The following is a 14,519-nucleotide window of genomic DNA, read 5'->3' on the forward strand; positions in this document are numbered from 1 at the left end:
CCCAAAAAAAAAAAACAAGAAAAAAAACATTGTCCTGAAAGCTTTCAAATGCCATTGCTTTTCCCATTTATAATTAAGAATAGGCTTCCTTCTGTTTCCCACCTGTAGCCTCCTACTCAGCCCCAGACCTGTCTCAGCGCTGTGAAGGGAGCTACTTGATATTTGCAATTCCACTTCCTCCCTTCCCCCCAAAAAATTAATGTCTTTTGATAATGAATGAGCACAGATGTTTATAGCTATCACTTATATATAGGTATTGTCTCCTTTTTCAACAGTCACCTTGTAAAATGCGAGCCAGGAATCTTGAAGGTATGACCAGCAACTACTGGTATGTCTTCAAATGCTGTTTTCATTTGTGAGATTGTGTGCAAAGAAAACTTTGAAACAAAAAGTGGAGAAAATAATACCATGAGGATGTTTATGTGATATTTGAAATATCTGTTGACTTGCTTTATTTCATATTTGTTGCTTGAAAGTTTATGGTACTGAATGGAGGAGCTGATGAAGCAGTGCAAGATGAAAAGAGAAGGTTTGTATTGTGAGGATGGAAGGGGACAGGGGAAGAATGAATTAGTGAACACCATGTGATAAGCTCTCCAGACACAGGGCATAGTGTATTAATAGGTTTCCCAAAAGTAGATTTTGTAGGAATACCCGCTTCAGAGCCAGTCAGGTGCCATTGCATTTGGAGGTGCACTAAAAGCCCACGGAGGCCTTCTGCCAGCTTCAGTTTGCTTTTGGATCATGGATTTTCATGGGGAGGGGTCCAGAAGCAAGCAGCAGTCTGGGACATGGCAGTTTATTTATGGAGAGCAGCCAGGTTTTGTTGTATTTTGGGCTTCAAGTAAGGTATGTCTTGAGAGAATGTGAAAGAAAACCCCAAAGTGTATCAGCAACATGATGCATCTCTCTTGGGAAGGAAGCTCCACCACAAAATAGAGCAGTCCAACTTCTCTAGAACAGCAAGTACAATTATGTTCTATTTCTGAGCTTGTTTACAATAATCTATAAACAGATTCTGCAAATATTGTTTTTTTCAGAAAGGAAAGAAAACCTTTTTGTGCCTCTTTAAATTGTATGGAGTGCATTCCAACTGACATGACTTTGCAAAAAGTGTAACCTTTTCCATCTGTCTGAGGAGTCATGAGGAAGGTTCTTGAGCTGAGATTTGTCTGTAATATTAAGAGGAATGTGATACTGTGAAAGTGTCATACAGTACCCATGGCATCAATCTGCATTACTTATCAGTCTTCTGGAGGCAGCACTTGACATGTGTAGGAAGTCTAATCACCTTTATGGCCTTTTATGATAAACTGTAAGAGTGCATGTTGGCTACACTCTTGCTGCTTACTGTGCCAGAGTCATCTCAGAGGACACTAGTGTCACTTGTTCACCATGCTCCAAGTCAGAAAGAACTGGATTTAAATAGATGACTCTCACCCGCCCTACACAGAATATCTTTTGAATTTTAGTGCTCTCTTGTTCATCAGCTTCTTACATATATCCCTGAAAAATTTGAGTCTTAGCCCCATCACCCTCACTTATCCCATTCTCTGTATAATGCCCGTTCTAACCTAACTAAGCAAACAAGCACCCACAAGCAGACACATGTATGATCGCTTTTATTTTCATAGGTCATTATTCAGCTATTGATCTTTCCCTTATCAAGGTTGAAATGACATCTTAGTCTTGCCTTTGCAAGTCTGGTTTGACAGTCCTTCCTGAGCAGCACGCCTGTAGTGTGGTTAGCCCTGCTGGCTGCTGGCCTGGCTACCCCTCCTGGCCCTCTGCTTGTGCTCTGATTTCTTCTCCATTCTGAAAAGATATCCACAATTTCCCTGGTTAAATACGACACCTAGTACATTATAGGTACTGTAGAGAGAAATGAGCTAGACCAGCATGCACAGATGGTGAAGCTGCTGACAGTGGCATGGTTCATAGTTGGGTTATGAGCAGTGAGGATACAGCAGCAAAGTTTTGGATTGTATGCCTTGACGTGTGAAGTCATGGAGCAAAGGTGAACTGTCTCTCCCTGCACCCACTGATCTTAAGTACTTAGGGAGCTGTTGGTAAGAATCTCACTTTGGCTCTAGCCCTGGTGCATTTGTTATGCACAGAAAAACTGACAGGAGCTTGCAAAAAATGGTTGTCATTCAGGGACTGGAGGCACTATAAACTTTCTGCCTTTCTGATTTAGGTCTTGGTTTGAAAGTGGCTTTGTGAGAGAAATAAAAGTCAACAATTAGCAAAGGAAGAAAGCTAATAATTAAAATACTCCACAGAACTGTTGATTAGGAATCAAGGGATGAAAATTTGGAAAATGAGAATTGAAGTTAATGACTGGAAAAAGTCAGTGAGGTGTAGGATGCTGTAGAGCAGTCTTCAAGCCAGATAATAGAATAAAAAGCTCTGCGAAGACACCTGAGATAAGACCTGAATATAAAAGGTTTTTCACTGGAATGGAAATTAACTTGAAAATTTTGTTACTGTTTTCTACCCTGAATTTCTACTAATGTTGAGGATTAAGGAAATTCTGTTGCTTTTAAAACTTCTCTTTTTTTTACTTCAGTGAGAGACTAAAGACTATGGTTTTGTGTTAGAAGTTTTTCATTTGTTCTCTGGTTAAACTAGTGGGCAAGACTGCTCACAAAAGAAGTCTCAGCTGATTGTGCCTTGCCCTTCTTTTTTTGGCAGCAGTAGGTTTCTCGTGAGGAAGAGGAGGTTGTGCAGTCCCTGTCATTGGGGTTACTTGGAACTCAGCTGGATGTGACCCCCAGTGTCCTTTCTAAGTTTGAAGCTGGATCTAACTTGAAAGTTTACTTTGCTTTATGTGGGGGGCTGCACTGTCAGAGATCACATCCAAATTAAATTATTCTGTGATTCTGAAAAGAGAAATTGTGCAGTATCTTGATTTTAAAAAAACAAAACAAAACAAAAACAAAAAACCAACAAAACAGTGAAATGTATAAATTCAAATGCTTTAGATCAAAAATGCCAAACTTTAAATCCATTTAGTGGAGAAAACTGTTCAAAACAGTAATTTGACCACCAGTGTGGGTTTAAGGAGTGATAAAGACTGGAAGCATTGATCTGTTTTGTTACTGCACAGCTTTTCTGCTACAAATGTGCTGAAAACAGACCAACTGCTTTTTAGTACATATCAGACTACTGAAATGAAGGATTTTATGCAGTCTCTTAAAAATGCAAATAAATACTTTGCTGTATCATCTTTTTAAATATGTTGTGTATGTCTCAAAAATTATTTACCTTCTTCTGTTCTTTTTACTTTTACAAAGCACTTTTACTAAGTAACTTACGGGTGACAAAAATATTGCTATGTGTCCCAATAAATGGCTTTTCCCAAGATATTTAGCTATGGACTCTTTTTCCTGTAGCAGCACTCTCTAGTAAAATAGAGAATGAAAGGTATTAACAGCAAACAGTATTTTGTACTACTTGGCATATTATATTGAGCCGGGTACGGTCAGAAAAAAAGGCAAGTAAACCCACTTAAAAATAATTCAGATGTCCTCTCGTACTTAAGTAGGCAGGCAAAACTCACTTAATCAAAGCATCTATTTGTTTCAAGAGGTTTGTGAAAGACTTTTAAGGCTTTATTCCAGCCAAGGGTGGTGTGAGACTTTCTGAGGTTCAACTCAAGATCTGACCCTAATGGTTTTCAGTCTCCAAGAATTTATGGAGTCTATTGTATAAGACCAGTTCCCAACAACACGGGTCTGTCTTATATTAAACAAAACCACCTACTCTCTTGAAATAGTTAAGCCTTTGCTTGAGTCCTTCGCTGACCTGAAGCCTTATGAAGGGACTGGTAGGTATAAACTGATAGGTTTTTACTATAGTTAGCATCTAAAATCATACATCATCCTGTTATCCCAAAAGAAGGGTTCTCTCACCTGGTATACAAGCCAATACACACAGGGTCAAGGTATTTCTTTTACTTCTTGTCCATGCAGAGATGGGTGTTAGATGGTAATTCCACAAAGCTAGCACACTGCACAAAAGAGCTTCAATGTATTTATACACTTCAAACTACACAAATACACGCTTACTGTAATAACCATTGGTTAGTTTCTTATCACATTGTCTCTCGTTAATTAGTTACATTTAAATTAGCCTCACTTGCGATGTAAATTAGCATGTATGCTCCTTATAGGCATTTTGATCTTGAATTGAGTCAGTGGTTACAATCTCCCCCTGCTGCCCTTACCTTTCCTATAGTTGCCACAGATTTTCGTTGACTTAATGCTTCTCAGGTAATCATCCAGCCTTTGGCTCCTTTTGGGGCAGGATGTTCCCCTTTTATCAATCTTTTAGCTTCTCTTCAAGGGCATGGTCCTTAGCAAGGCCTGCATCGTTTATACAAAGTATCAGGTTTACACAATGGAGCCAATGTCCTCCTTAGAAGATTTAAATGCAGTATACCTAATTCTAACTTGAATAGTGTCACTATAGCCTAGACATTAACCAGAACATATCTTTTTACTCAGTCTACAGTCCCACTTTTTTTTCCTAGTCCTAGCCAGTTGATGTATTAACAGTTCTTTTTATGTGGCACGCTTTGTTTTTCTACCTACTGTGTATTAAAGAAACAGGGCATCTTTTTTTAGTCAGATCTTGTTTACCAAAAGGCAGCTGCTGTCCTCAGCTGTTGCTGGGCCTTTTTCATTAAAATAGCTTCCCACTCTTTTCTCAAATCCACTGACAGGCTAAAGACATTGACATCTCACTGCATGTTTGTATGTAAACCTACAGGGTGACTTCTGGGTTCCATGGGGAAAAAAATGCATCTGCAGTTTCCCTTTTTGTTAAGGGGAAGAGCTGTTCCTTGTTCTTCAGATCTAGCAAACCTGTGCATGTTTAAAAATTATTGCCTTCTCTCATGATTTGGTGCATGGTGTAGAAGCTGTAGCTGTTTATCTAGTAATAGATTACCAAACATTAGGAAATTCTAGGTGTTGGTTTGTGTTTTGCTTGATTACCCAAGGGTCAGTTTACAAGAGTACTCAGCAATTTGGTTCCCTGCTTTGTCTCTGAAAAATAAACATTCTCGTCATAGCAGAAATAACATGGTATACTTAAAAAAAAAAAAAAAAAAGCCCGAACCACATCAGTCCAATGTTAGTTTTAATGGTTTTAGATACATCTTATTTTTCTGTATCTAATTCAGACACTAAATGCAGAAACTTTTCCTAATATTTTTCAGTTGTGTCTTCTGTTCACCAGTTCTGTTTGGCCCAGAGTAAGTGATGAAAAGGTCATGTTCTGTGTTTGGTAAAGTTTCATCGTTGCTTACACTGCTGTTCTATACTTAGTTTTGTGGGTTTAGGGAAATAATTTTAGGTCATCAGCAGTTGTTTTTTTGATTACAAAAATAATCTTTATCCACTAATTATATATTTATACTGATAAACAAGTTAGACAACAGTTAAGAATAGAAGTATGCTAGAAAAGAGAATTTGTGTGGCAGGAAGAAATCACACATATGTACAACAGTCCTCCCCCAGTGTCTTAACAAATTCAGATCAGTAGACACAATTAGCTATGGGTCTGTATAGATGTTGGATACTAACTCACCAAGCTGAGGTAAGATGGGACCTCTGAAGGTCATCTAGTTCAACCCACTGCTCAAAGCAGGGTCACCTAGACCAGGTTGCTCAAGGCTGTGTCCAGTCAGAGTTTGCATACAAGGATGGAGACTGCAACCTCTGGACAAACTGTGCCAGCATGGGGCCACCTTACAATAAAAAAGACTTTTTCTTATGTTCACAAAGAACCCCACAACCTTTAAAAAACACCGAGCAACATTAACTTAATTCAGGAGTAACTTGATCCCTGCTGCTTTTTGATACAAACTGAAGAGCCATAAAACGTGATTCAGTTTACATCTTAATTAATTGCTGGAGATTTGCAATGAGATGTGGTTACTGTTCGCCCAGTGTCATGCTGCTTAATCTGGAAAATTTCCATCTGTGGTTAATAAACATTTGCCAGGATAAAGCCTACATTGTTTATTTTAAGAATTTGAAATAAATATATTTATTTACATTTCATAGCTTTTTTCTTTTCTCTTTTTTGTTTTTTAAACTAATGTTTAGTTGATCTTTATGTATTCAGCATCCACGTCTGTTTGCTGAGAGAGCCAGGATTAGAGGAACAGGAGTATGTGGATTCTTTGTTTCCAGATACTTGCATAAAAGGGATGGAGCAGTACAGGTAGATGAAAAGAGCACAAATCTTGATCAGGCCAAGAACAGTTCCAGGAAAACTGTTTTGTTTTGTTTTGTTTTTTTCATTCTTCATGGCATCTTGTCTTTACTAATGAAAAGAGATTAATGTTCAACATATGTTAGGGTCACAGGGAAGTGAGATGGTGATTTGCTGCTTCTGCTAGAGCAGTGCTGTATCAATTGCTTAATCAGAAGTAATAAAATGATATTAACAGGCTGTGAGGTTTTTTTAGGTTAATAAGCAGGCACAGAGGAGTCTATTTTTCAGTAAGTGTAGCATGGACGCCAGCTGTTACTTATAAATGACATAATTCAAGCCTTAGCCAGCGTGCAAATAAATAAATAATCCTCTTGGTTTTCATCAACAGGTCTGCTAGGTCTCCTCAAATGTGAAGTTCATTAACTACTGCAGAGTCATTCTTTGTGATGTAGTGTCTTCAACTACTGTCTGTATGTAAAGTCCAGCCACTGCTAGATAGCAATTTTGTTAGTGTTCAAGGTGTCTGATAACTAAAAACATTGAAGAAATCAAATTGAATAATGGTACCTCTGTGATGGTTCCTTAATGCCTTGCCTGGGCTTTAGCTCAGCTATAACCCCTTGCAGCTCCTGTCGCTCTGGAAACTCTCCTTATGGTCATCAGCATGGGTGGTGCTGGGGGAGCTCAATCCTGCTTGAGATAGTGGCGCTCTGCCTGGGTGAGATCTGATGTTCCTGTCTTTAACAAAGTGAACATTTCCCAGAAAATACCTCATTCCTTCATTGTTGCCTATGCAGCCTCAGCAGAGGCAGTGGTGGGATCACAGGTCTCTGCATGTATTTTGGGCAACTCAGAAGCAAAATTGCCTATGGCTGTTGAGTCCAGACACTCCCACAAGAGCAATATGTGTTTATTAGAAAATGCTGAAGCGTTGGGTAAAGATTTTATGTTTCACTGTCATCCTTATATGTTATGTAACTAAAAATTGGTTCTTTGAAGGAGTATTAGGTAAATAAAACTGAGGTGAACCTTGAGCTAACTGTGGAGCAAACGCATATCATTTGAGGTAATAAGGATTCATTATACCCTTATGTTCTTCTTGTATATGATTAAAAAGTTAGGCACAAAGCTGCCTGAACCCAAGGCTTTCCGACTGATTCGTGACAGCTGAGAACAGACTTCTGCAGTCATGACAGTCATGACCCTGCTTTTCTTATGTCTCCCCCATTGTCTTTGCTGAGTGATTAGTTGATGAGTCATGCCTTGTGCTCAAGGGTGAAGTAATGCTTCCTGAGTTGTTCCATTTATTTATTTTGTAATCTGTTACTTATCTTCTTAAATCCACTAGCTCTGTATATGTGTGTGTATGTGTGTGTGTATCCATCCATCCATCCATCCATCCATCCATCCATCCATCCATCCATCTCTGTATGTCTGTGCTTCCTTGTCTATAAAAAGAACGCTACTGAGGTCTTTATGAGCACCCTGAATATAAGTATTCAATTTTCACTGTTCAACCTTTTTTTCCCCTCTGAGTCCTTTGCTGTTTCCTGCGGTGGTTTATGTACATTATTTCATTATGCTTGTTAGATAACATAGAAATGTCTGAAAAAGGCAAAAGTCATGTCTCTGAAGCATTCTTGGGTTTAGGGATGCCTTGTCTTATAGGGGAGATGGTTCTTCTGGGCTACTGTTTTAGTCTGCTGCTCCCATGCTTCTTTCTACATTATCCACAACCAAATACTTATAAGTAAGCAAGCTCCAGTTGATGCTTGACAGAAGAGATTTGTTTTGTTAGTAAACTGGCACACTTAGCATGGATTTTTCTCAAAGTAATTTGGGGAAATTAAGAAGTTGGCAGAATTATCTTTTGTAATTATAAATGATGGCCCTGCATTTGTCATTAAGGTTCTTCTGCAGCCTGTGCTGCTGCCATAATCTCCTACTGTCAGAGCAGTGGGATGTAACCAATCATCGGCCTTGCAGCAGTTCAGCAGATGTTCCTACCTTATAACTGTATCAGAAACTGTGACTGTTTACTGTTACTTAAAATATATCAGATGGCAGTTTAGGTTTTTTTTTTTTTATAATGACAACATCTGTGGGCTGTAGCAGACTGCTTTTTCATACAGATGCCCGGCAAGTGATACTGTATGTGGAAGTAATATTTGAAAGTGTCATCTAGGATCTAGATCTAAAATAATGAATATGTTTCGTTAAAAAACACAGCTATTTACAGTTAAAAAACCCTCCAAACATCAAACTGCCATAGCAATGTAATATGGTATTACGAAGGTGAAAGCAAATTTACAAGACTTGTTAATTACATTATATGAATGTTTGAGTAAGAGCGGGGAGTGAAAAATAACAGAAATTAAACAACTTTCCCTAATAATTAGTCTGTGGCTTCTCTTACGCTTTCTGAAGTATTTTTATCTTTCACTTTGAGTTTGAATTTGTTGCATTATACTTCAGGTACAAAACTTTTACTGAAAAGAGAGCATTACAAGACATGAGGCTCTTTTGACAAAGTGTTGAAGATGGTGAACTCCTGGCAGGGAGACAAGTGAGCAATTAATTTAGTCAGTGTTTAACTTTTATAATGTGTCAGTTGGACAGATACAAGATCACTTCAACTGGTCTTCCAGAAAGCAAAACCAAATTAGCCATTCCAGAAAAATGACAGCAGGGAGCACCTCTTAGTGTTGCAATTTGTTTGTCATAAAGCACCGAATTCTAATGTTGTGTATATTTTTCCCCTTCTGTAGGTGCCTGAGATCATAAGCTCTATTCGACAAGCGGGGAAAATTGCTCGTCAAGAAGAGTTTCACAATAATTTCTCAGATGTTGAAGACCCTTTTGCTAAAAAGTTTGAGGTGCTGTTCTGTGGACGGGTGACTGTAGCACATAAAAATGCACCTCCAGCCCTCATAGATGAATGCATCGAGAAATTTAATCGTGCAAGTTATACAAAAAAATCAGATTTCAACTCATCATCCCAACAACATGAAACTGCCAATAACTTTGGAGGCTTCTCTTTCAGCAACAAATTTCGGGCTGTCTTCCAGCCCTTGGTCAGTGAAGAAGAGGAGAAAAGGCCAATTAGAAAATCCTTTTCTCAGCCCGGGCTTCGTTCCTTTGCTTTTAAGAAGGATTTTCAAGAGGGAAGCCATAGGAGTAATAGCTTTGTCAGGTCTTTTGAAGAAGATGCAATTTCACTGAACCTAAAAAGTCAACTTATCTATGGACACAGTGTTGTGCAGCCAACAGACATTGCAGAAAACCGGACAATGTTGTTTACGGTAAAGCAAGATTTGCAGCTCTTGGTGGTGTTTTCACATCTTCAAGTTTGGAGTAGCAAACACCAAAGCAGATGTTCTGACAGATGGCAATTACTTCTTTAATAACTTTAATAGTTGCAATTACCAGAGTTTAACTTAAACTTGCCTTACCAGTCAATGTAAACTGTTTTACATAGTCAAAATAAATTTGTATTAAATAGTTTAAAACAGCACTACCTGAAACACTGGGCTTCTAAAGACAGCTTTTAGAAAACTACAGCAATTTAGTAGGTAGTTATACAATTGCAAAATGGTACGTACAATTGCACTTAACTAGTAACAGCAAAAATAAGTTTCCAGGTGAATGAGTTACCTGTAACTAGAGCAGAAGGACCAAACTATGACTAGGAGCTATAGATTTTATGTCCCATGATAAGCAGCTCAATTCATGAACATGTTCCTGCTACTAACATGTCTGTGTAATGATGGAGCAGTGTAGTAACTTCCTAGGCTACTCCACGCCTATCTCCACTCCTGTCCTGCTCTTGTGTGGCTAGCAATGCCTTTGCCTTGATAGGCAAGCAGCAAAAATATTTTTCAAGATCTGAGAAACATGTAAGGAATGTGTTATTTCTTCCTTTCACAACCCTCATGATAGATAAGTTATATACTTTAGATATCTTCTATATAATGCATTTTATATATCTTGTATCTTATGAACATAATGCAAGCCCAGAGCTGATACTGCAATGGTTGGCTATTATAATGTCATCTTGCATCTGCCTGATGTTGCTGGGGCTGGGAGTTTTTCGGGACAGTTAACAGTGGAGTGGATGCAGTTATAGCAGTTTTTTTGGAGAAGGGGAAACAGAAGTGCTGCTTTAAGGAGGATTGCCAAAGTGTTATGTTTGTAAAAAGTAACACACAAAGAGGAGTGGTTTTAAATCAGGTATAGCTAACTTCTGTTTAGTCATGGCAGGCTGGCATCAGAGAGAAAAGTAAAAGAACGTGGACAGAAATTTTGTGCTCCACAAAACCCAATTCCATTTTTACCTTCTTCCCCTGAGCACATATTTTACACAAAATACAGATGCCCTCTATAATAATGCCTATTTTTTAAACAAATACTTACTTCACTATTAATTCATGGCACAAATTTTAGATATAGGAAGCATTATAGATGGACTGCTTAGGTCCAGATCCTCTTATTTCAGTTTAGATGCAACAGTTCTCAAAGACACATGCAGATTCAGCCTGAATATAACATCAGTGCTGATAGGGTCATTTCCAGATCGTGAGTCTCTGCTGAGCTGGCTTTCTATCTTTGGGTGCCTTTTGCCTGGGAAAATACTGTTTAGTATGCCTAGTTGTATTCTTTTGCCATATAGCCAATCTAAATTTATCTGAATATAAGGAATTGAAGTAACTGTGGTTTGTGCCTCTGGTATCCACAAGCTAGCAGCTCGTGGCAGAGTTGTTTGTTGGTTAGCTGTCCCCTGTGTTCCACAAGTTCTGAGTAACAGTATGTATGCAGCGTGCACAGTTCTGCACCTTTGCTTATCAATTTCTGCGTGGCTACAAATAAAATCCTTAAAGGTAACTTTATATCTAGAGGGAAAAATTGGTTTGTATTTTCTCAGTTAAAGTTCTTACTTGAATTTTCCTCAGGACTGCAGCAGAGGTTGGGTGGTGTATGAGGTGTCTCCTCACCTGGTTCAGACAGTCCTGATTTTGCTATCTCTTCCTGAAGAACTGCTCTCCTAGCCAATTTCTTAGGATTTTGGGGGGTGTTTTTAAAATTATTTTTAGGCTTTTCTCCTGGCTGTATTTTAGGGGGGTAGGGAGGGAAAGAGGGGGTGTATTTTTTCCCCCCTCATTCAGTTGGTTTCAAATGATTCCTGCTGCCTGCCCTGAGACCAAGTGTGAAAGGAGTATGTGGGGCTGACCTAAGAAGGAGCCTCTTCTTGCTGCAGGGAGGGAAAGGCAGCAGCAAGCAGGAGGAGGCTGCTGAGTGGGTGTTGGAAGAAATAACACCATGAACATGTGTGAGGTCAGTCCCGGGTACAAGACAAGGAAACCAGCAGGGAGTTGGGGAAAATCATTGTGACCTGTTGAAGTGAAAAAAGAGGTCGAAGGTAGAATGCATAGGACCGTTTTTAGGCACACACAGATGGAACATCTCACTTGATCCATTCACACACAGGATTCCCCCCTTCCCTCTTTCTTAAGAAATTACAGGTATATTGGTGCTGCTGATGTTTTTATGTGCATCTTTCGGGATTTGCTAGTGGTTGAAGCTTCAGCGGGTTTGTCTAAGTCATGAATGGATCCAGATTGCACCCATCTTCCCTAAAATCTGATAGGAGACTTGTCCTTAGCAGACTTTCTGATGTGCTACAAACTTAGAAGAAATTTAAATTTTATCTGTTAAAATGTTACAAAGATGTTGCCAGAAGCTGAAAAACTGAAAACAATAGTTTCACCTTATAAATGCCCTTTGCCCATTAAAAGTTAACATCAGCTTTTGGGTCACTGCTGCACAAATGGTCTATAGATTAAATTAAGTTAGCAAATATACTCCAATAAACTCATCTGTATAGTTTGATCTAAAACCTTTAAATTAAATGCTGTATGTGTCTTAAATAAACTCCTAATTTGGTGGAATACAGGTGCAGGCACACACTTGGATTTAAATTTTAGGACAATTTGATTAAGTAGTTTTTGGGAATGTGGTATGAGCTAAGACTGCAGAAAATTAGAAGAGGGAGTGTGAGTATATTGTCTCAGTGCAAAGTAAGCTACTTGTAGTATAATATTACTCTCATCTAATTAAACTCATTAATTATGAGTTTATTATAATAAACATCATTATTATTATTAGTTTATTATTATAATAAACTTATTCTCAGTCTCCTGTCTCAAATGTGAAACTAAATTCCAGTTCGGTAACGTGCAGAGCTCTGAATGCCAAATCAGTGTTGTTTTGGTATTCTTTCTTTCTCTGGTAATAATACACTAATTGGTCTAAATATACAGGTAGAAAAAAAAAATCGAGATTTATGTGCAGGAAACATTTTTATAGTGAGACAAAAGGAAGTGTAATATTACTTGTTATCATCTTGCTGTTTATTTTGCTCTTTTTAGATTGGCCAGTCTGAAGTTTACCTTATCAGTCCTGACACAAAAAAAGTAGCAATTGAAAAAAGCTTTAAAGAAATATCCTTTTGTTCTCAGGTAAGATTGCAGTGTATTTTTTCTGTCTTTTTTTGTTTAAATATTCTCCACCTGTGAATGCTCACGTACTCCTCTCTGCTAGTGTTTCAAATGGATTGTCACCCCAACGGTTTTCAGTAATTGCTATTGACAAGTTGCTAGTTAATCAGTAATTCTGTAAAACCATCATTCTTTTCTCGTGCTTTGCATTGTAATTTCTGAGATAAGGACTCACTTCTCTGTGTGGTGGATGAATAATATGAGCTCGAAGGAGCACCCTGGTCAGCTCTGGTTTGAGATTCCAGCAGACATGATTCACAGTTGTGCAAATCTGGGATTCTCTGAGCCATATTTTTCAAGAAGTGATAATGAAAGGAGAAAAACGATATGTAGGAGTTATCTGAAAAATACTTCAGAAATACATTTTTTTCAGGAGTATAAGTTGCACACGTGTAAAAGAAGATAACCCTCTACCATGCAGCGGTAATGTGTGGGGTGCACTGAGGACAAGCATGTTTCAGAGACTCCTCATTTGCTGTTAGTCCCTGTTCCTTATGCCACAGAGTTTGCTTCCTTGTCCTGCGTCGTTTTCGTGGCTCTGACTGATTATGTGAGGGAGCAATTTATCTCATGACTTACTTCAAGCGGTGATGTTTTGAAAGGGATAAAACTTACACATGTAAAGATGCATTGTGTAGTTTACACGGGTATGTGATTCACACTCAGCTACTGCAGTGGCTCAGCGGTGTGAGACAGAATAGTCACCATCACATCAAGGACATGGGAAAGCTTGGGCAATTACAGCACTCCCGTATGGTCAGCTGCACTAACTGCTGGTGGGTCCTCTGTACAGGAGAAGAGAACTCTCCTTTGAGAATTGCTTAAATATCAACCTGCAGACTGAAATGACTGTAAAGACATTTCATAGACTAGATAGTTTGTTTTAACTAACCAGTGTCACGATGCAGGGATTGGTCTTTCACTAGCCATTTTCTGTCCAGCAGGGTGTTATTTGTATTTAGTTAGTCTGTGTATCAGATTTGATTCAGTTTAAGTGAATGGAGAAAATTGAATTTAATTCATTAAACTAGGATAGAGTTCTTAGCAGTTAATTCCTTTAAAACCTGTTAGAGATCATTTTAGTTTAAACCTCTGAGAAATTAACCTGAACTATAATTATATAAATAAACTTGCATTTATTGAGGAATGGGTGTTCCCACTAATTTAACTAAAAATTCATCTTGAATTAAACCAGTGCAGTGCTTGTTTGTACTGCAGGCCTTGGATGGGAATAAGACCTAGTATACCAGGATGTGAATTTTGCCACTCTTTTTTGCCCTAGGAACTATTTTACACTTGGCTTACTTGCATAGTGCAGGTCTACTCAGTGCATCACGGGTTCTCGTCTTAATGATGTTGGGCAAAACCTTTTTCTTTTCGTAGTGGCTAATTTACCCATTTTTAAATGTAAGATAATGATTTGCTGTTATTTGCTTCTAGCTTTTTTGGATTAGGTTTGTTTGCTGTGGGTTTTTTTAACTAGCCAAGCTTTTCTTTAGAAGAAAAAAAAAAAAAGTTAATCCATTTTTCACTATTACTTTGATTTGCTTTTACAAATTTAAAGCAGTTGTTGACCACTTGAGCAGTAAGAGAAGAAAAACAGAGCAGGCTTTTGTCCCTTGCTATTTCCAATATTGAGTAAAATACATCTTGAAACAGTATTTATTCATCCCTGTAATTTTTTTTTCGAGTGGAGATGTATATATATATATATATATATATATATATATATAAAAT

The 14,519-nt window shown here is 38.2% G+C and overlaps 1 protein-coding gene across 7 annotated transcripts in view; it reads left to right on the forward strand.

Annotated features, from left to right (window-relative positions):
• Positions 1-14,519, forward strand: part of TBC1D1 (TBC1 domain family member 1) — a 111,045-nt gene that overhangs the window by 40,420 nt on the left and 56,106 nt on the right. For all 7 annotated transcript variants that reach the window (XM_026846994.1, XM_026846998.1, XM_026846995.1 and 4 more), the window contains exons 3-4: positions 8,997-9,530; positions 12,654-12,743. In XM_026846994.1, coding sequence (XP_026702795.1) covers positions 8,997-9,530; positions 12,654-12,743 — 624 coding nt within the window. The remainder of the gene's footprint in view (positions 1-8,996; positions 9,531-12,653; positions 12,744-14,519) is intronic.

Source organism: Athene cunicularia, assembly GCF_003259725.1.
Source record: "Athene cunicularia isolate RWA chromosome 4 unlocalized genomic scaffold, athCun1 chr4_part1, whole genome shotgun sequence".
NCBI lineage: Eukaryota > Metazoa > Chordata > Aves > Strigiformes > Strigidae > Athene > Athene cunicularia.